The sequence below is a fragment of the Acomys russatus genome, chromosome 2 (assembly GCF_903995435.1).
Source record: "Acomys russatus chromosome 2, mAcoRus1.1, whole genome shotgun sequence".
NCBI classification, from domain to species: domain Eukaryota; kingdom Metazoa; phylum Chordata; class Mammalia; order Rodentia; family Muridae; genus Acomys; species Acomys russatus.
Window position 1 is genome coordinate 70622932 of NC_067138.1, and position 21899 is coordinate 70644830.

At 52.2% G+C, this 21899-nt stretch overlaps 1 protein-coding gene across 2 annotated transcripts in view; it reads left to right on the top strand.

Annotated features, from left to right (window-relative positions):
* The first annotated feature begins 312 nt into the window (after positions 1–312).
* The window catches only part of LOC127203986 (regulator of G-protein signaling 3-like), a 30718-nt gene continuing 9131 nt past the window's right edge, over positions 313–21899 (top strand). Inside the window, exons 1-2 of one of the 2 annotated variants that reach the window (XM_051162944.1) lie at positions 313–479; positions 16360–17652. In XM_051162944.1, the coding sequence (XP_051018901.1) occupies positions 16360–17652 (1293 nt within the window). In that variant the 5' untranslated portion in view covers positions 313–479. Of the gene's footprint in view, positions 480–508; positions 660–16359; positions 17653–21899 lie in introns of those variants that run through there. The other variant, XM_051162935.1, reaches the window with a different exon arrangement.

A 21899-nucleotide genomic window follows, 5' to 3' on the forward strand; every position in this document is an offset into this window, starting at 1 on the left:
AAGAGTTGTACTTTAGGCATCAGCTGGGGACCTACGGATGGGCAGCAAGGGACACAGGGAGGCAATTTTAGTTGAGAGTACAAGCCAGGCTCCAATTAGTGCACACTTTCTGCCAAAGGATTGGCTAGAGGAGGACTCTCTTCCTTGTGATATCCTTGGGGTGAGGGTGGGGGAGGGTGGGGAGTGGGGGGAGTGGTTTAGGAAAAATCACAGACTTTTCTGTTTGATGGAAGCTAGAGTCAAGCCTCTTTTCTGAGTGGCGGCGGCTGGCTGAGCGGGTGTGTGTTTGGGAAGGGCACTTGCAGAAGGAGGAGGAGGAAGAGGAGGAGGACAAGTAGGAGGAGGAAGAGGAGGAGGGACGGGTGATGCAAGGATTTTGAAAAAAAAAAAAAAAAAGCACACTACCTCCATGTGGGAGGTGGAACCTGGTCATTTGGTTCTGCTTTTCCCAGCAGGTACCTCTCCCCTGGGGAACTTGGGTAAGTCCATAAATAGCTCTACTGACACAAAGGAGCTCTGTCTCGGGGAAGGCAGCCGCTTGACACTGCCGGCCGGCTGCCCGCCCGCCCTCGGGAGGAGCGGGGTGGAGCCCCGGGCGGGTGGCCGGCAGAAGCTGCAGCAGCTAGGAGTTGCCTGGGTCCTTGCCGGGAGTGTGCTGGGTAGGTGCCTTGATGACAAAGGTGTGTGTGTGTGGTGGTAGTGGTGGTGGTGGTGGGCAGTGGGAGGGTCGTCTTGTTCAAGACATCCTATGTCCCTGCTTCTATTGTTTCTTCCCCAGGGCAGCCATTGAGAGACATCTTGCAACCAAACCGGTTCTGTTCTGTGTACTGTGGTGAGGTGTGTGTGTGTGTGTGTGTGTGTGTCTGTCTGTCTGTCTGTCTGCCTGTCTCGGGCTAGTAACCCCTCAAGGGTAGGGGGCAGGCTTCCACTGTGTACTGGTCCTCTATTTGAGAGCCAGCCAGCTAGTTTTTCTTTCTAGGAGAGACAAGGAATGTTTGGTGACCAGTTGGGACACTACACGGGGAAGGAGTGCTTAGCCAGCAGGATTAGGTATTGTGTCAGGGATGCTGACCACACACCAGGCACTGGGGATGGCAGTTCTTATGTAGATCCCCTGTCTGAGGAAGAGCTGGAGTCCTAAACTGGTTGGCCTTGGGGTGTTAATACTAGTCTCTGAGGTCTGGAAACACAAGCAGGCTTGCTGTATGCCCCATGAGCTCAAAGCCACCCCCACCCCCACCCCAATGCCTGCCAAAGGAAGAGCCTGCACCTGCTCCCTTGGTTCCAGCTGAGACACACTCACCTGCAGAGGTAGCCCCTGTAAGTAAGCAGGAAGAGATCAATTCTGTCCTCAGCTCAGAGGGTCCATGTCTTTACTCTTGTCCCAGAAGAACGCTAAGTCCTGGGCTAGAAGGGCACCCTGAGCCCAGAGAGGGGGAAAGCCCTGGCTAAGTTGAAGCAGCAGTTCTATGACTGAGCCAAACTAGGGCTCAGGACCTCTACCTCCCAGAAAAGCGAGGGCAGGACAGGACACATGGGAAGCTGGTACCCAGCCCCAAGCTACAGGATTCCACTTTGAGTCGGCCATTGTTTGCTCAAGACTCCTGACTTAGTGCATGGCCATCAGGCCCCTTAGCGAGTCTAGAGAACTGCTTCCTACCCAGGCTGATTGTCTGGCTTTGTGCTGTGGCCACTTTGCTCCCTGTTAGTGTGGCTGGAGTGGTTGCACACCCACCAATGCAAGAGCTGCCGCGGCTTGCTCCTCTGACGCTGGCAGGATCTCTGCCAGAGTCAAAGTTTCCACTCAGTCCCTCTGAGTCCTCTGTGCCCAGCCAAGGGCCACCTCCCCTCTTCTTCGGCTCTAGCATGTGGCATGGCTTAGCCCAGGGCGGGGAGCCTCTAGGGAGCCAAGCTGCAGAGTGGGGTACACTCAGGCCCAGGCTAGCATCTGAGAAACAGGAGCATATTGAGGATAGAGACCACCGAGACAGTGACTCCTTGTTCAGGGCTCTGAGCTAGGACGGTCCATTGGGCTCCTGATTGTAGGTACTAGTTATCAATGAAAGCACCTTACTCCCCAACTTGCCTTTCTTCCCAATTTTCTTGCACGCTGTTCTATAGGGCAAGAAAGCCTCGCTCTTCTGTTCTCTCTAGGTCTTAATCTCACCCAACTTCCATACTTGCAGTGACTGCATCTATCTGCTGCTGGTGGCACCTCTGGTGGCTGCCTGTGTCCTATTTATGCGGGATGTGGGGTTTATTCATCCCTTAGTCACCACAAGCCCAGCTTTCTCCCAAGGTGTGGTTGGAGAGAGGTGGTGAGATGCCCTGATGAGTTAGGGGTCGTTCCCCCACCTCACCTCCGCCCCGAAGGTCATGCTCCGATATCCAGGTCAACTCACTGTCCATCTTAGATCTGTACCTGGCAAGAGAGTGGGTGCTTCCAGGAGAGGACCAGGCCAGGAGCCCCTTGGGAGGATCTCTAGTCTCTACATATCAGTGTGATATTAAGAGGGCCAAGAAGTTGAAGGTTGGCTTTGGTGGGAAGTGAGGCAGGGGGAGTTTTGACTCTAGCTTACTTAAATTCATAGAAAGAGTCTATTCAGGGGTCATATTGTGCTGGGTGGTGGAAGGTACAGCCCTGGATGGATCCATTGTAACACTCCTGATCCTTTGCACGGACTTTTGGGTCTTAGAGCTCAGCTTCTTGGACCACTTTGAAATGGTCATTACTTGGGCTAGATCTTGAACACTGCTTCTCCACCAGGGATCTGCCTAGGTCTCTCAAAAGATGCACAGCTGGGAGGGAGGGCCTATGCCCAGTCAGATCCCTGGGGAGCTTGAATGTTGCTTCCTATTTGGTCTCTGGGCATCTGGAGCTGGTAGAGTCTGTTTACCTTCTGGATAGAGCTGGGATTGAGGGAGAAAGGAAAGTCTCAGGAGGTTACATGGAACCCAGGACTCTGGATGCTCAGCCCGTGCCTCTCCCCATTGCATATCTCAGGGCATAGGAGCTTCACCTTGGAGCACTCTCTCTCTCTTTTGAAGTCTCCAGTGACAGTGACACACTCCTTTTGCACCCTTAGGATTACTGATGGAGCTTGCTGATCTCTGGAAAAGCAATGTGTATGGTAGAGAAAGCCCAAGAGACCCAATTGCTTTTCATACCTGATCAGTGAATCTTGGGCAGATTCACCTATTTTTTTTTTTTTTTTTCTAGCTCAGTTTCCTTTTTGGAGCAACCAGGAACTGGATCAGATAATGCTAGGCACGGTCCAGCCACTGGATTCTCTGGTTCTCTACAGACCTAGGTGTAAGAGTTGGGGGTTAAGGCAAGGCTCAGCTGAGAAGCCGCCTCTGGCCTTCCTGCCTCTTACTCAGGCGCCTCTGGGTAGAAGCCTTCTTCTCATGCAAGCTGCAACCCAGGGAGGTTTGTTGTTGTTTGTGGAGTCTGCCGTTTCTAAGATGTCATTGCTCAGGGAAAACCATCATTCCTCCTAGGGATAAACAAGGCTGCTTATGGCTCAGCCCTCAAAGCCCAGGGAGGCTGGAGCCACTCACAGCAGGCCAGCTGGGCTCAGGCCCAGGGAGCTGACACCCGTCCCTGCCCCCATCCTCCCTCCGCACAATCACTAGTGAATAGAGTGGGATGGAAGGAGAATGCACCATCAGCCACTTGGGAAATCTGAGGGTCAAAGCACTGAGGGATGGGAATATAATCTCCCTAGTGGCCTTTTTTCTCTGATGGTCCGGGTCATAACAGTAGATGTGTGGAGAGCTGCCAGCTGGTCCCCTCTAATGCAGATGGCCCAGGATTTCACCCTTCTGGGCACAATGATCCAAACTGCTGCCATAGAACTACCCAGGCCCGCCAGCTTAGGGAAATGGGCTGTGTGGTGAGTTACAGGGGACTAGATGGAGCACTGACCATCTGCCCGGTCACTTGTTGGTAGCTTAGCCTTGATCTGATAGCAGCAGCACCTGGAGACAGGTGGTAGATGGTGAGGGGGACATGAAGAGGGATAGAGGAAAAGCTATGCAGAGCCTCTTGGTGGGAGCAGGGGTGGTGGTGGTGGTGGCAAATGGCTGGCAGAAACCTTGAGACAAGGCTGGAAGAGGTTAGGTAAGGGGCCATAGAATGGAAGGCACCGTGCATGGTCCAGTCAGGACAGAAAACCTTCCTGAAGGGACTATAATTTATAGTTGGTCCAAATAGCATCTTAGTTCTGTTCTTTTTGTCTCTGTCTTTCCATCTTCCCCTTCTCTACCTCCCTCTCTTCTTTCAACCCTTCCTTCGCTCTCCTCTCCTCTCCTGCCTGTTAAGAGCCTCTGTGTAACACACCCTTTCTGAATCCGGGAGGTGTCAACATAAAAAGGTTCATTCTGCGATCTTAGGCCCAGGCTAGGTAAGAAAGGGAGAGTGAGACAGATGTGGTGGCTGCCCACTGCCAATGCCTGGCACAGCCTGGGAGCTGTAGGAGAGCTTCCTGCAGTGGGGAGGCTGTCGACGCACATGCGTAGAGGTCCAGAGAGCAAGAGTACATCCTAGTCTCTCCACTTCTTTTTGATGTAGATGTGATTCCTGCCAGGATTGTACACATTGCCCTCCAGCACCAGCCACCTGCTCCTCCTCCTCTCTTGAGGTCATCTAAGGTGTCCTGTAGGGGGTGTGGACTCTGGACTTAAGGGCAGTGACCTCACTTCACAGCATGTATCTCTCTTGCCTGTGGTCCCTCTGGCAGTGGTAAACGTCACTGGTCAAATGAGCTGCAAATGTGAAACTCTCAGAGGAGGAGGAATCATGCCCACGGATTCCAGGTCATCTCACAGAGGACCAGGTGTCTTATCCCATAGGCGGCTGTTGCTAGTACAGCCATGTAGGTGAGCTGCTTTGGACAGGAGACTGACACAGAGCGCCATGAGGGCACACAGGCAACAGCTGTTTGGAGGCGGATAGTTGGCTTGTGTTTGAAACGTGCACACAAGGTGGCAAGCCTACAGAGGAAAGGCCTGCTGTCTCTGGCAGAGAAGACGCTGTTGAGGGTTCTCCTCTGTCTTTAAAGTGAACTTTTAGCGGGGCAGTGGTGGCACATGCCTTAATCCCAGCACACGGGAGGCAGAGGCAGGTGGATCGCTGTAAATTCAAGGCCAGCCTGGTCTACAAAGTGAGTCCAGGATAGCCAAGACTGCACAGAGAAACCCTGTCTCGGAGGGGAAAAGAGTGAACTTTTAAATAGAAGCCAAGTGTACTAGAGAAAGATGACAAGAATGCAGCTGATGGCTTTTCACCAAATGAGCCCACCCACCCGGGGCCATAAGGAAAACATCCCATCCAGTACACTGGGAATGTCCCAGTGTGCTCTGCAGTCACTGTGGTCCTGATTTCTTTCCCTAATTGCTTGCCTACCTTGGACTTTGTATAAATGGGCTTGAGTAGATGTTTGTTTTTGCTGACTTTTTTCCCTGAGTGTTGTCATGCTGATTCATCAACGTGCCACCTCAGAGTTTCCTTTTAGTTCACTGTTACTATTTAGTGTGCCTCTCTATACGTATACCTCAGTTTACCCATTATCCCACCTTTGACAGTGTTTTGGGTCTTTCTAGTTCCAGGCTCCAGTCAATAGTGTGGCAAGGACCTTCTTGAACACGTCTTTTGAAGTGCATCCATCTTTCTTACATACACCTGCAGTTGGATAACTGACTCACAGAGCTGTGTATAATTAGCCTGGGTAGATGCCATCACAATTTCCCAAAGCATGATGCCAGCGCATCCGCTTTCCTGCCATGTATGACAGTGCCTGTTGCCCCCTGTGCTCAGCAAGACTATTTGTATCAGATACGGTGATATCTAATTGCGCTTTTAATTTACATTTCCTTGATGACTCATTAGGCGGTGGGACTTTACATATGCTAATTGCTCATTTGGATAACCCTCTGGCAAAGCGCTGCCTGTTCAAGCCTTTTCCTCACTTTCCTATTGGATCATGTCTTTCTCCCCACCCTCCAGGTTTGTGGGGAGCTTAAAAAGAATATTCTGGATGTGTGTTCCTTATTGGCTAAACACATTCCCCGAGAGTCTGGGGCTTATCTTTTTATTCTTGTCAGGGAATATTTGAAGGAAAGTGGTTTTTGATTGTAAGACAGTCTAATCTGGTAACTTTTGAAAATGAGCTCCAAGTTCAGAGAGAGGGGGACCCTGCCTTGATAAATAAAGTGGAGAGTGATTGAGGAGACATAACAAGGTCAACTTCGATACCACCACAGACCCACACGTGAGTGCTCACCTGAACTCATGTGTGCTCACACCACAAACACATACACATTCAAAACAATTTTAAAAATATAAATAAATGAAACCCAATACAATGTGAAGTCTGGGCTGCTGTAAGGGTCAGATACCATCAGTTATCCCCATCTGTGTGGACATCAGTAGGTTTGGTTATCAGACTTGTTAGGCAATATTGTTCTGGGACTATTGACAAAGAAGAAAAATCTATATGTTTTCCCTACAGATGAAATATATATTTTTAAAGGTATTTTTGACCTGTGGGTTGTCTGACTCTGCAGACACGAGCCCCACCGATAAGCTGGGTCTTCATTTTATGTTTCTTTCTTTTTTTTTTTTTAAATCCGAAACCCATCTGGAATAGATTTTTCTGCACAGCGTGATGCAGAAGTCCAGATTCATCTACCCAGAGGAGATGCTCAAGTTATCAAAGAGACTGGCCTTTCTCACTGTGGGACATTGTCACCCTGTCAGAAGTCAAGAGGATCAAATGCAGCCATGTGGCCGGGTAGACTGAGCTTTGGAAAGATGGATAGGAGCTGCTCAGGTTGGTGGGGAGGAGGTGGGTGTTCGTGACATGATTGACAGTGTGAGCCCAGGTGTAGAGTACCAGAGAGAGTGTGCATCTGCGATACTATAACTAAATGGGACTGGCTGGGGGCTGTGGTGCTGGGGGGAGGGGAAGTGGCACGCACCATCTCATACAGAGCACTCGAGCATCAGCAGGTTTAGCTGCCTCCAGGGGCTGAAGACTTTGGAAGGGGAGAATGACTTGTTCAGGTTTGTGTAAGACTAAAGTGGTGGGAGTCCCATAGTGAAGACAGCTGGAAAATGAGTTTGGAGCAGACTCACCCAAATGGGGCCCAGCATCACCCCCTCCCAGAGATGGTGCATCTGTCAGGGACTCAAGGGTGTGAGGCAGGCTTGTGCCTGAGGGCCAGTCAAGGTGACATTCAGCTGGTAGGGGGGAGAGGGGGATGTTGGGGGGGGGGATGCTGCAGCTGAGTCTGATGTCCAGTTGTGCACTCCAGACCTCCAGTATTTCTCACCAGAGCCCCCAGCGCTGCAGGCCCTGACGGTGGAGGAGCAATGCAGACAGATAAGGCAGGTGCCTTGGAAAGAGGATGGAGCTGCTTCTCCTACTTTTAGTCCTCACAGAGCCCTGGCCATGCCTTAGGCCAAGATGTGACCCCTCTGAGTGGGAAGACACCCTGGGAGAGTGATGCCTAGCAGAGGAGTGACTGGGCTCACCAAGGAGAAGGCTAGGGGCATAGACCAGTGCCCTCCTTTGATTCTGGTACCTTCCATACAGGCTTTGATTTCCTGATTTCAGCTAAGTTAGCTACAAATCCTCCTATTCTAGGCTTGTTATAAGGATCAGAATGTACTAAGTGGTCTGTTGCAGAACTGGGTGTTGGGTCGTGAGCTGACAGTGTCAGTGATGGTGATGCTGATAGGACTAAGAATATGATTGCAAGGTTTGTAGGTGCTTACTGAGCACCTGTGACGAGTCTGGCCTATGCCTCATGCCCCATACCTCATGTGGATTGTCTCCAAGCGCTGCTAACATGTGGGGCCTTGGCATTTGAGTCCCTACAGTTGACACACAAGGTAGCCCCAGCCTTTAAAGAGGTCAAATAGGCTGCACATGCGCACTGATCTTAGAGGTGGGGGAAGGAGGATTTTGAACCCTGCTTTGTCCCACTTCTTCACCACAATGAACTTCTGTTCCATCTTTCCTGGCATTTGGAGTGCTCCCTGTTCGCTATAAACTATCGCTTAGTGAAGCGCAGTTTAGAGTGGCCCATGGTGCCCGCCTGTGAGCAGTGGGCACCATTCACTGCATGCGCCAGGCCCTGCCTCCACATACCCCACTGTAGCACATTGGCCTCAGCACATGGTTAGGTGATAGGCATTGGCCCCAACTTCCCCACCTAGTCTCGAGTTGCCAGCTTGGTGAGCACAGTGTTATTTGTGCCCTTGCCTGGGTTTTCTTGACATGGCAGAACTTTTTTTTTTTTTTTATTTTTTTAAATCCCTGGTTAATGAACCTGGAATAGGATGGTGCAGGCAAGCCTTATTTGAAGTGGATCCTGGGAAGGAGCTGGGTTAGGAGAGTCTCTAGGTCCGTGGCTCAGAGTCTGCCCTTCTGTGACCAGTCAGTCACCAGGAGCAGGAACGAGCCCTGACTGTGGCACTGCTCACTATTGCCCGGCATGGTACTTGCACTCAGGAAGCATTTTTGGGAGGAAGGGAGGAAGAAAGAAAGCAAAAGAGGACAGGAAAGACCGTGATGGTGTAACAGAAAGAGATAGCATTGGAGGGTGTGTGTGTGTCTGTGTGTGTGTGTGTGTCTGTGTGTGTGTGTGTGTGTGTGTGTGTGTACCTGTGAGTGCATGCTTATAGCTCTACTGCCTCAGGTCCTCCTCCTGTGTGTCCTTGTGAACCCCAGCTGATTGTTCCCTCTGGCTGAAGGGCTCTAGGCTGCTCTAGGCTCCCTTCCTGGGCCTCCCCTCTGCTGTCTTTGTGGTCCAGGCAGATCCTGCTTTGGCAACATGAGCATGGGAGCCCCCTCACTTCTTACCCTCACTTCTCAGAGTTACTCCACAAGCTAATGCCTACAGAGCCCAGTCACACACCAAGGCCTGTGCCAGGTACTAGTGCCAAAGACCAACAAGATCCATCCCTGCTCTGGAGGTGCCAGGTCTCTGGGGGAGAGACATAGGTGAAGGATCAGGTCAGTCGCTCCCTACCCAGCCCTGCCTCAGGAGCCATGGAAGCTCAGAGGTAGATGAGAGAGGTGGCCAGGGCTCTTAGGGTAGTGAGCGATAAAGGCATGGCATGGGTCAAGAGACTCTAAGGTGCAATTGGAGACAGCTCCGGGCACTGGCGGTGGCTCTACACGGCAGGGCCTAGGTATGTATGGGAACTAGAGCCTTACCTTGAAAACAGCATCTACTGAGTGCTGAGGCTGTGGTGGTGCCAGCGGGCAGGGGCTGGGGGTGGGGTGGGGGGTCTGGTGGGGGTGGAGGTGGGGATCAGGGTCTGTAGATAGTGGAAATGGATCTCGATGATGATGGGGATGCTGGGGACTGTTAATTGAGCTCTGCTGCTCACTGGCCACCACTACCTACCTTTGCTTGTATTCACTCGCTCCCAGCAACCCCAGGAGGTCAGGATCATTAGTCTCATTCTGAAAACAAGCAGCTCCTGGAGGTCAAGTAACTTGCAAAAGATTAAAAGGCAAATACTTAGAAGGAATCTGAGGAAAGAGGGTGGATAAGCTAGGATATGGTCCCACGAGCCCAGTGTTGCTTTCAGAGTGAGGTTGGGGTTCCGGGGCACACTCAACCCCCTGTGCCATCAAGCACAGCACCTTTCCCCAGGAGGCTACACTGTCTCCAGCTGCATCTTGGAGTCTCCAGTCCTTTGCCTCCCCCAATTCCCCCTCCATATACCTCACCTACCTGTCTCGCTGCCTCAGCTCCCACAGCCCCTGGGGCAGGGTCGGGGCAGGGAGAGGTTGGCCTGGTTCTTGGTCCAGGTCTCTTCTTCACAGAGCTGGCATCTCCAAGGCAGGGATGGATCTTGCCGCTCCAGTCCTGGCTCCAGTACCTGGCAGAGGCCTTGGCACATGGCTGGGCTCTGTAAGCATTTTCAAAGTTACTCTAGGGGATAGGGGACACAGAGTGAGCCAGGGCCTGGTCCTGATAAATGAAAGAAGTACTGCCTGACCACCAAGGAAGGATAGGCCACGCCCCCTGCATGGAAGCCTAGTGGGCAGCTAATGGAGGCTCCTAGGTTCTTCCAGGCCTATGGAGGTCTTAGAGAGGTGCTGGGGAGTCACGTGAGAGTTCTAAACAGAGATGTGGTAAGCTCAGGCTTGCACAAGGACGGTTTTTTCAGCATAGCACAGAGAATGGCCAGAGGCATCTAGCCTGCCACTGGGAGCTCCGCCCCCAATTTGGATGGGGGGTTAAGAATGTTACATGGATGCAGAGAGAGTGCAAGGATTCTTTAAAAAAAAAAAAAAATGGTAAGTTTTGTTTCCTAGCACAGTTTTGGGAATTGAGCCGAAAGCACGGAGCGTTCTGCTTTGCCCTCTGTCCCCTGTGTTCAGCCTACCCTTGCCTGATGATTGCCTGAGGGTTGATGAGGGACCATCCCCGAGGACTTGGCAACTGGCCCTGGGGTGGGATGGTGGTGAAAGATCCAGATGAGAGAATGCTGTACAGGACTCTGTTTGAGTAACTGGCGGTGGTGTCATACAGGGGCCCAGAGGTGGAATACACTCAGAATGCGTCTGATCTGGGATACACGAAGCTGGTGGAGCTTTTTTTTTTTTTTTTTTTTTACATAATTCTTTTTTATTTCTTTATTTTATTATTATTAATTTATTCATATTACATCTGAACGGTTATCCTATCCTTTGTATCCTCCCATTCCTCCCTCCCTCCCATTTTCCCCTTACTCCTCTCCCCTATGACTGTGACTGAGGGGGAATTCCTCCCCCTGTAATGGAGATCTGGAAAGTGGTCTCCAACTCCGGCTCTGAGCTGCATGCCACCTGCTTTCCCTGGAGCATTTCACCCGTGTCGCTTGGTACTCCTCCTGTGAGCTGTGCCCTTTGTGGTACCAACAAGGTCTTCCCAATACCCCGCTTCTCCTCACAGCAGGATCTAGCTCTCCTTTACACTGAAGGCTGTGGCTGGTGATGATCTTGGGCTTTTCCGAGTGACAACCTGGCTAATGTCTGTCCTTCCCTCCCGCCCCGAAAGCACAATGGGCCTGGGACAGTGTTTGGCCACAGAGCTCTGAGGGACTTTGGGTAAGAGCAACCCGTGGAATCTAGCCTTGGGGTGGGTGGGGCTGAAGATGCAGAGGGTGGTACATTAGGGAGGTGTGGGGCTAAGATGAAGGGCCTGGAACTGATACCCTGATGGACAGGCAGAGTAGCCTATGGTGGAGCAGGGCAAGTTTCAAGCCCAGCCTCATTGGGGGTGGCCATCTACGGGGCTACTTACATGGCCACACAGTGTTACCCTCTGGATCCATGAGAGCTCATTTATCTTTCTAGCAGCACTCCTTTGTTATATTAGCTGAGGAAACAGGCAGAATGAGGCTAAGCCTAAGGCACCCCAGCCAGAAAGAATGAAGCAGGTTCCATATCCAAAGCCGTCACCACTGTGAGGACTGGCTTGTCACTGTCCTCCCAGATGAAGCTGATGATGGGGGTGGGGGGCAGGGGGTGCTGGAAGACAGTGATGTGGAGGGCTGAGCTGGTGGCAGTCTAAAAGCCGAGTCCTAGAGGAGCCGGCTGAGGCTGGATGGGGGAAGGTGGATGTGGGCCGAGTGTCTAAAGATGGAAGAAGTCAGAGTAAAGCCAAAGATCTAGAAGCTGGGGACCCAAAAGACCCAAAGCCCTTGAAGAGAGAACACAGGGCAAGAGTGAAGTCTGGAGGCCCACGGCCTGGCTAGAGTTCCGTGGGCTTATCCTAGTCTCGGACAAGTTTCCAGCTCCACAAGCACTTTCCTGGCCTCTCTGCGCCGTGGCAGAGAAAAACAGGCAGCCAGAGATCTCACGCCTAAACGGCTCCTGGCTTTCCAACCCGTGCTCTCTCTGAAACATTCTGTCTTATGTGAGGGCCACCCTGAGACAGAGGCAAACACCAGCAGCCCCTTCTCCCAGAGCGGGAAGTGGTTTTTGAGGGCATTTGCCAGGCCTGGCATCTGATGGCTCTGATGAATCATCAGCGTGAGTACCCCAGGTTGCCTGGGGTCAACAGAGACAGCTCCATGTGTGACACTAGCTGAATGATACTAGGCAGGTCACTTCCAGCAGCCCGCCACTACCCTGTAAGCCTAGTAGATGGTGGGGGTCTGAGGTCAGCAGCCACAGCTGCTATGAGCAGGAACTTCTGGGCATCGCTGATGCCAACCCTTGCTCAGCCTGTTCCCAGCTCTGGATCGCATTTGGGAGAGGATTTGATTAGGCCCTGGGCAATGGCTCCATTTAGAGGGCCTGGCTCATTTCCTGTGGCTGCTTGCAGGCGAGACAGGGACAGAATTAACCCTGCTCCAGCCTTGCCAAAGAAATGATGGATGGAGGGATTACAGGACCTACCGGGAGGGATGCACACCCTCTGGGTGGGGATGGGGCAGTGTAGCAACAGCCTGTGGTGCTTGAGATCTAATGCCCTGTCAGGGCAGGGTAGCTTCCCTCCGTCACCCTGGCTGGATTCTTGTGATCCCAATCTGCTGCAGCTCCTTCTAAATCAGGCGTCCCCAGCTATCTGTACTTCCTTTACTAGAGCACTCCACCCCCACCTTGTCTAGCGTTTATTTTATTTCTTCCTTGAAGTCTATATGACTTACTCCCTGTTGCCCTCCAATACCTGTGAATAAATGAGTGCATGTATCCCAATTCCATGTCCTCCCAGCGCTGTCCGGAGCAAGTTTTACACAGATAGCTCTGCCCATGTTATTCTTTCCCAGGGTAACCCATACCTGCCATAACCCCCAAGACCCCCTCTTTTTATCTCCCCTCCTGCCATTTCACACCTCTGGGGTTCTCAGGTTTCCTGTAAGCTTCTCTGGAGTGTGCCCTCCAGCCACTGCCACCCCAGCTAGCTCTTCCAGGAACATTGGCCTCACCAAACCTGCCCACAGTGGCCACAGGACATGCAGATCCTGCCTGGGAGCTTGGCATTGGATGATGAGTTCTGCGCCCTGTCGGCAAAGCATCAGCTTTATGTAGATAGGCCTCAGGCACACTCTCAAGCTGCTTCCTCTTCTTCTAGACTCTCACTGTGTGTGTGAGAGAGACCCGGGACAGGGGACAGTAATTCTCTCCCCACCTCAGGCCTCTGCTCCCCGTCTCTAGAATGAGACCACTAATAAGTTCCATTGTATCAGTATGTCTCCCGGGCTCAGCTCTGTGAAGAAGCTGACTATAGCCTGTGAGACCCATGTGACCTCCCTAGGCTTAGCTCCAGAAAAGGAGAGGTTGATGCTCAGTGGAGTAGCACAGCTACAAAGTGGGCCCCATTGTACCAAAGTCAGGGGGGGGGCACTGGAGCGCATAACCACCAGGCTCTCTGAAAAGCCCTTCAGCTCCAGTGACTTCCCAGCTAATCCCTCAGGGTAGGGCCCTCTGGGGACTGGCAACCCTGCAGCAGCAGCAGCAGCAGCACTTCCCCTCCTGGTTTTGTTTGGTTTGGCTTCAGACTAGGGCTGAGTTGAGGCGGAGGCGGGCTGACTTGCATTTCTGGTTTGGGGTTTGTTGCCCCACATTCCCTAAGAGGACAGGGTGGGCTCTGTTAACAGGCACCTGTGGGACAGGCCTAGGCCCCCAGGACAGGGGAACTTTACTTGATTCTTCTGTTAGTGTCATTCCGTACCAGGCCCTGAGGGCACTCAGCAGCTGTTTCCTTCCCCAGGACTATGAGGCAGGTGGAGGTCTGTTTATGTCAGAAGGGACTGCCTATGTAAATGTGGGGTACCATGAGCTTGCTGCAGGAGAATTTGCTTTTTCTGATACAGATACTGCGTGGAAGATGGTGATGGGTTTGGTTCTCAGACTGAGCCTTGGTGATGGGTTTGGTGTTCAGACTGAGCCTTGGTGATGAGTTTAGTACTCAGGCTGAGCTTTGGTGATGGGTTTGCTTCTCAGGTTAAGATCAGAAGCAGATCTGCAGAGAATGAAACCAGATTTAGGCCATGGCCCTGGCCCTGGCCTAGCCTCTGAACTGTACACAGTAGCTGTGGGCTGTCATTGAGGCACACTGTTTAGTATCCTCTGAGCCCTGTCTCTCTTTCTGCTTGGGAAGAGCCTGGAGAGGCTGAAGCTCAGCACCGTAGTTTCGGCATACTGGAGCAGGAAGGGCTTGGTATCATAGAAGCAAACTTTGATCCTGGGTGTTTGGTGTTTTTTGCTTCTATAGTTCTGTAGGGAAGACATGCTTTGAGTTCAGAATTTCCTTCTAGATCCATCATTAACACCGCACCTGTCATCACCATGCTCTAGTCCTATACAGTTCTTTCTCTGTCCTGTTTTCTCCTGGTTTGTGACTCGTGCGTAGTGGTCATTCCATTTCTAAAGTGGGCACTTGGTGGCCTAGTGACTGGCTCTACCTTGCTCTGTTAAATAATTTTAGGAAAACCTCTGCCCCTCTCTGAACTTAGCCTTTCTGTCTAAGCCAGTGGCTCTCAACCTTCCTAGTGCTGCAGTCCTAGCTGTGGGCATCCTGCCAGGAGACGAATCGAGGGGTAGTGTCTCAGTTACAAAGAGCACTGGAAAGACGTGTTTTCCAATGGTCTTATGCACCCCCTGTGAAAGGCTCTTTTGACTCCAAGGGGGTCGTGACTCACAGGTTGAGACCCACTGGTCTAAGCTGCTGGAGGTTTAGGATGACTGATGCTTTAGGTTCTGAGGGGTCCCTGAATGGCCACCTCCTGGCTGGTTCCAGGATTCTCCAGGACAGGAAGCTCTGTGGAGTCTCTGCCTGTCTTTGGCCTGGGGTATCCTCCCTGACCGGAGGCCTGGTCATCTCATAGTCCTCTGAGGCTTCCATTTGCTCTACCTGGTGGGACATTTGCATTTTCATGCACCTACACAGGTCTCATCCAGTTTGCTTTTATATCTACTCTGATGCTCCCAGGTGTCAGTGTGAACTCTGACCTGCGTGTGTAGCACCCTGAAGCTGTCTGAAACCACAGATGGCTCACTTCACTCCCAATTGAGAGAGAGCGAGAGAGCGTGAGAGCCAGAGAGTGAGTGAGTGAGAGAGAAAGAGAGAGAGAGAGAGAGAGAGAGAGAGAGAGAGAGAGAGAGAGAGAGAGAGAGAGGGCCTAGCTGGAGTTTCACTGTGCTCATCACATGGCCTTTTTGCCTCTGGGAAAATGGACAGTAGTGGTTAGGTCATTGCTGTGGAGCCTTGGTTTCCTTGTCCATCAAATGGCTATCATGATCTCTACAGCAAGCGGTCAGAACTCATCTGCTGAGTACCTTCAGTTCAGGGCTCTGCACCAGTGCGCTCAGAACATCCACTCCCATGTGTTAAAGCTCCCTGGGGTATGTACGTGTGTGGCTTCCTGTTTCATTAGTTTTGTGTCAATATGGCTGTTTGAAGAATGAAATCTGGGCTCTAAGTAGGACTAGCTGCTGCATTCCAAGGCCTTGAGTACAACCCAACCTCACCCAGGCCTGAGGCCTGCTTCCTCCTGCATGTGCCTGCAGCACTGGGGACAGTCAGACACGCCATTTCCTATGTTCTCTGGACATTACTTCCTCTGAGACAGCAACATCTTACACTCCTATTAGGGGCTAGTGTTTTTCTTTGCAAATGCAATCTACCGTCAGAACCAAGTAGGAGCCCCTAGGGCTCCTTCCATTGGGTATAAGGGAGGAAGTAATGCCTTTCTTGCTTTTTTTTTTAACTCATTCATAATTTTTTTTTTTTTTAATCTGAGGTTCTTCCACACTAGGTAGATAACCCTTCAGGGAGGTTCCATGTGCTTGTGACATCTGGTCATTCCAGGTGTTGGGCAACGTTTGAAAGCTCTGGTTTTCATCCAATTGAGTGGTTTCAAATATATACTTAGCATTTAGAGCAAATTCTTGTTGGAATGATTCACTTGGATTCTTGTTTTAATTGCTGGTTCTGGTGAAGTGACCCTCTGATGAGATTCAAGATTGGTCCACATGTTGACAGTTCTCGCGTGGTGGCTTGGGTCCGCTTCTGGTTCATGAAGGCAGAGACTACCTGGTGTCCCCTTTTCACACACAGGCAGGTGAGGGCAGTGATGCTTTTAATGCAGAGAGGGGGACGTCTGGCCTGGCGAGGTCCGTACAGACCAGCATAGCTCGGGACGAGGCTCTTTCCCCTCTGGTAGCCAGTGTGCTGGACATAGAGTAGAAGTAGCAAGCCAGAAGATTTCACAGCCCAGCCCAGGGAGTCTCGCGTCTGGTTCTCAGACTGAGTATGGGGTTCTGGCTTTGGTATCAGCCTCTGTAGTGCTGACATCTCTAAGGCTCCTTCTTTGAGCATCCTTTCTTCCTTTCTGTGCTGCAGATGTTTGAGACAGAGGCAGATGAGAAGAAGGAGATGCCCCTGGACGAGGGGAAGGGGCCAGGTGCTGAGGAACCCACACCCAGCAAAGACCCCTCTCCTGGCCAGGAGTTTCCTGCAGGACAAAACCTCCCACCCAGGAAGGACCCCTCTCCCGGCCAGGAGCTTCCTCCAGGACAAGACCTCCCACCCAGGAAGGACCCATCTCCCACCCAGGAGCTTCCTCCAGGACAAGACCTCCCACCCAGGAAGGACCCATCTCCCACCCAGGAGCTTCCTCCAGGACAAGACCTCCCACCCAGGAAGGACCCCTCTCCTACCCAGGAGTTCCCAGCAGGAGAAGACCTCCCACCCAGGAAGGACCCCTCTCCCACCCAGGAGCTTCCTCCAGGGCAAGACCTCCCACCCAGGAAGGACCCCTCTCCCACCCAGGAGTTTCCAGCAGGACAAGACCTCCCACCCAGGAAGGATTCGGGGCAAGAAACTGCTCTTGGCTCAGAGTCACTATCCAGTGAAGACGCAGCATCCTGCCAAGAGCCCCCTCAAAGCCCAGAAACCTCAACAGGCAAGGACTCCCCACCAGGCCAGGAACCCCCTCCAACCACAGAACTCCCGTCTTGCCAGGACCTTCCTGCTGGTCAAGAAGCCACTCCTAGGCAGGACCCTCTGCCCAGTCAAGAGCTCCCTGTCACCCCAGAACCATCTGCCGCTGTCCAGAACCTTCCACTGTCTCAGGAGTCACCTCCCAGCCAGGGCTCCCCACTGGAAAAGGCCAGTGCTGAGCAGAGCACCAGCTCTGGGGAGCTACCAGCAGCCACTGTAGCTGTCCCTCCAGCCTCCAGACCTAACTTCGTGATCCCTGAGGTCCGGCTAGATAGTGCCTACAGTCAGCAGGATGGGGCCCATGGGGGCAGCTCTTGTGAGGATGAGGATGCAGAAGATGGAGAGGAGGGGGAAGAGGGGGAGGAAGACGAGGAGGACGACACCAGCGATGACAACTATGCGGAACGCAGTGAGGCCAAGCGCAGCAGCCTGATCGAGACTGGCCAAGGCGCTGAGGGCGGCCTCTCGTTGCGTGTGCAGAACTCGCTGCGGCGCCGGACGCACAGCGAGGGCAGCCTGCTGCAGGAGGCCCGTGGACCCTGCTTCTCCTCTGACACCACCTTACACTGCTCTGATGGCGAGGGCACCACATCGTCCTGGGCCATCCCTTCACCCCGCACCCTCAAAAAGGAACTGGGTCGTAATGGAGGCTCCATGCATCACCTGTCTTTGTTCTTCACTGGACACAGGAAGGTGAGGAGAGGGCCCAGGGTGGGGGGAGTTGGAGGGCGTGCACATGAAGGGCAGTTCTAGCGCTTTGGAAAGGAGCCGCCATTCTGTTCCACTCCTGCTCCTTGAGAGCCTTCCCAGTGAACCTTCTGCTCATTTTATGGAAGACAAAACTAAGGCCTCAAGGTACCAAGGAGGAGAATCCATACATTCATATATTGTGTTGTCTCTCCTAGCTCCATCATCCTATGGTCTTTGCTGAAGACAGAGAAGGTGTGGTTTAGCCCAGAATATTGTACATTTGGAGACAGTAGCTTGGGGGTGGGGGGAGTGGGGGGTGGGGAGTAAAGCACTTGTCTTGCAAATGTAAAGACCCGAGTTTGATTCCCCAGAACCCACATAAAGCTAGATAAGGTAATACACCCCTATAATCCCAATCTAAGGCAAGGCAGAAGGCAGAGGTGTGAGAATCGCTGGACACTCACAGGTACGAGCAGCAGTAGCAGCAGCAGCAAACGATGAAAGAGACCCTGTCTCAAACAAAGTAGGTGAGGCCTGATACCCAGGCTTATCCTCTAATCATACACGTATCCCCTCCCAGCGTGTGTGCGCGCGTGCACACACACACACACACACACACACAGACATATACATGCACACACACAGGCACACATTATTACAATTTAGATCTGGTCCATGTTATGATATATAAATTACATGCTGTGTGACAGGTGTGGCACAAGAAAGATTATTATTGTGAGAAGGGCAGGGAGAGAAGGCGAGAAGGTATAGCCAGAGTGAGTCATGACAGAGACAGTTAGAGGGATAGACAGAGAGAGTATTAGGGAGGAGAGACAGAGAGAGATATGAGGTGGCTTATTATTGTCTGGCACACACCTGGTGGCTGCAAGTGATGATGTCAGAGGTTTCTAGGCAACCTAGAGGCAGGCTAGTGGATACCTCATGAACTAACAGTCCAGGCCTGGCCAGACTAGACATCTATTAGCTAACAACAAAGACAACATCTTTTGTGTTTATTCTAAGCAATTCACACCAGTACATTCATCTGCCAGCAGCTCTGTGCTCTAGAGAGTATTTGTGCCCATTTCACAGATGAGAAATCTGAGTCCCAGAGAGGTTCTATATAACTCGACCCAGATCATACAATTTACAAGTGTCTGGACCAGAATTAGATAGAGTCTGTCTCTGAGACTAGTGCTCTTAAGGACTCTGCTATTTGCCTCATGCAAATGTTTATAAACAAGCACATCAATGTTTATGGTTTTCTGCTCTGTGCCAGGACCTGTGCTCAGTGCCAGGGCAGAGGCTGCAGGAGCAGTGATCTCAGCTGAGGAGGGGAAAGAAAGGGCTCTCTGTGGGGGCCGGGGACTTAACCTAATGGAACAAACCACACCACGGCCTTTAAATCCAGCAGTCAGTTTGAACCTAAGTTCTATTCCTTACCTATTGTGTGGCCTTGAGTGAGTCACCAGCTCCTCTGAGACTTGCTTTCCCTCCCTAAACAGAAGGGCATAAAAGCACTCTGTGTCCCCGAGTGGGTGAGGGTGAACAGGAAGAGCCTGGGGCCTGGGGCCCTGATTGACATCAACTTTGGAAGAGGCCCTCAGGGAGCCCCACTTCTGCTCCTTCACTGGAAGTGCATCTGCAATGCTAAACTGTTGCTATGACAACTGTAAGAGGCCTGGGGGGTGGGGGGAGGGTGGGAGCACAGCTGATGCCCAGAGATCCACAAGTTTAGGAGAGACCCCAGGGCCTGGGACTTTCCAGAAAACCTAGGAAAAGATGCCCCCAGTGGGACCTAGAAGGTCAGATACATTTAGGATAAACTGAGGATAAGGTTAGAGCAAGGGATAGAGCACAGGCACACTACACACTTACTGCCATTTCTTAGCCAAACCCATGGCAGACATCACCAATGGATTCCAGTTTACTCTGCTGCTAAGTTGGGTCATGACCTTTTAAAGCCTTTGCAGCTTTGTAACTACTGGCAATGCTACAGACCTGGCATTTTGAAAGACTCTTTCAGCAGGAAGGTGGTCAGGTGGTCAGGCCATAAGAACCGTGGACTTTGGCCTCACCCCACCCCCGGATACCAGGAGTAAACACCCCTAGCTTTGGGATGGTTCTGTCTCCTCATCTGTAAGCTTCCAGGAGGTGGTCTTACCTTGTGACTTCTCATGCCTAGCTTAGCTCCCTGGAATCAGAATTTCCAGGCCTAGTACCCAGACCCTGCGTTTTAAACAAATGCTCCAGGGATTATGATATTGGCCTAAGCTTGAATGCCACCATTGCCATCCACAACCAGTCCCTGAGGCTGCTCATACAGGGCTCAGGCTCACACAGGGCAGGCTTACACTCTTCTCTAGAGGACAGCTGAGGACCCAGGGCCCACCCACCTACCTTGGCCCATTAACTCCCTCCCTTTTTGTACTGTCTCTTCCACCATCCTTGCTCCAACACAAATATTCACCTACAGAGAAGTGAACACATACTCGTGAATGCATTCCATCTTGCCCCTCAGTTCAGGGACCCCAGTTCCCAAAGACAGACGCCCCCCTCCTCCCGGGAATCCGGCAGGTCTGTACCAGCTCTCTCCTGCCTCAGCTTTGTGTTGCCCAAGGTTCCCACTGGTGTCTTCCCATCCCCAACCCCCACCGTCACTTCCTCCTTACCACTTCCTTTCTCAGGCTAGAGTTGGGGGCTGTTCCTAGCCTGTGGGGGCCACTCTAGATTATGTGACTTCCACTCTCCAGGCTCTGAACACTTCATCCCTGATGCTTGCAGCCTCCAGTGTCAGTCAGAAACCCACCCAGGGCAAGAAGACTTGAAGCCCAGACTGAACAAGCCCCTGGTGTCACACCATCCCTCGCTAGCCGAGGGCCTTTGGCTAGCCCTTGCCTTCCCCGAGCCTGTTTCCTCACTGGGGTAGTCATGGTAATAACATCATGCCGGGAGGGTCAAGTAGCTTGATGCGGGGCCTTAAGGCAGGATCTGGCGCTCACTTCCTGGTGGGTCCTCCATGAATGGTAGCCATGTTGCTGAGATGGTGAAAGAGGGGGAGACGGCCGGTGCAAGCATGACCACAGTCTTACCCCAACGTGCAAAGCAGCACACCGGCCTTTCTCACTGTCATAACACCACAGCATTGCCAATTCCTTTTCCGAGGTGATATTTCATAACATATAACTCACTGTGTGATCCAAGCTGGCCTTGAACTCATGACACTTCTCCTGCCTCGGCCTTTCAAGTGCAAGGATTATAGGCCTGAGCTACTATGCCTGCTGCTGGTGCTCCTGTTAGTGGGAGGGGCTGAAACTCTTTTGTCCCAACGCACACAGTGAGTCATGTGGCTCTACCCATGGACACCTGCCCCCCCCCCCATCCCATGCTGATAGGAGGCTGACAGAGGGAGAGGCAGCAGCGTGTTCTCCTCATGGCTTGGGCCTCCTTCTCAAGGTGAAAAGAGGGTGACGTTGTCAGCTGTGGAGGCAAGTAGACCCATTCTAGTCTCAGTTTGGTCTCCTCCCCTGGCTCTGAAACCTAGGGCAAGCCACTTCTTGGAGCACCAGTCAAATGGGACTGGGAGTCACAGCGCAGTGAGCTTGTGATGATGCGAGAACCAGGAAGGCCAGGCAGAGCTGCCATGGTCCTAGGCTCGTCACATGTGCTGCTGTGTGGCCAAGCCGTGTGACTCTAAGTACAGGCCGCTGTGGTGACTTCACAGGCGCCCACAGAGGTCCAGAGAAGAGGGGTGGGGGGGGCGGACCATGAGGCTCTCCACTGGATCATTCACTGGGCCTAGCCTGTGTGGAGCCAAGCTGGCTTATGGCGCCCCCTGCTGGAGGCCCAGCACAGTGGATGCTGCCGTTGGCCTCTGGTATTGTTCCTTGCTTTCCAGGGAAGCCTGGCCAGGTAAACTGTGTGTGAACCCAGGAGCTATCACTGACTTAGATACGTCAGCCATTCTTTGACATTGAGGAAAACAGAAGCGATGGCCCTCTCCTGCCTATGCTTCCTTTCTGCCCCCTTTCAGGGTTGTCATGGTATCTCTGGCCAAGGTCACAGGTCAGACAAAAGGATGCTAAAATGTCCTTTGTCTCCAGGGTGGGATAACACTCTCTAGGCTTCTATTTTCAAAAATCCTAAAGCTATTTCCTACGTCTAAATCCCCTATGTCTAAATATGTTTAGTACCCAGGCTACTGCTGCCACATGGTCACACAGGACCCAGCTTGGCAGCCACACATGACC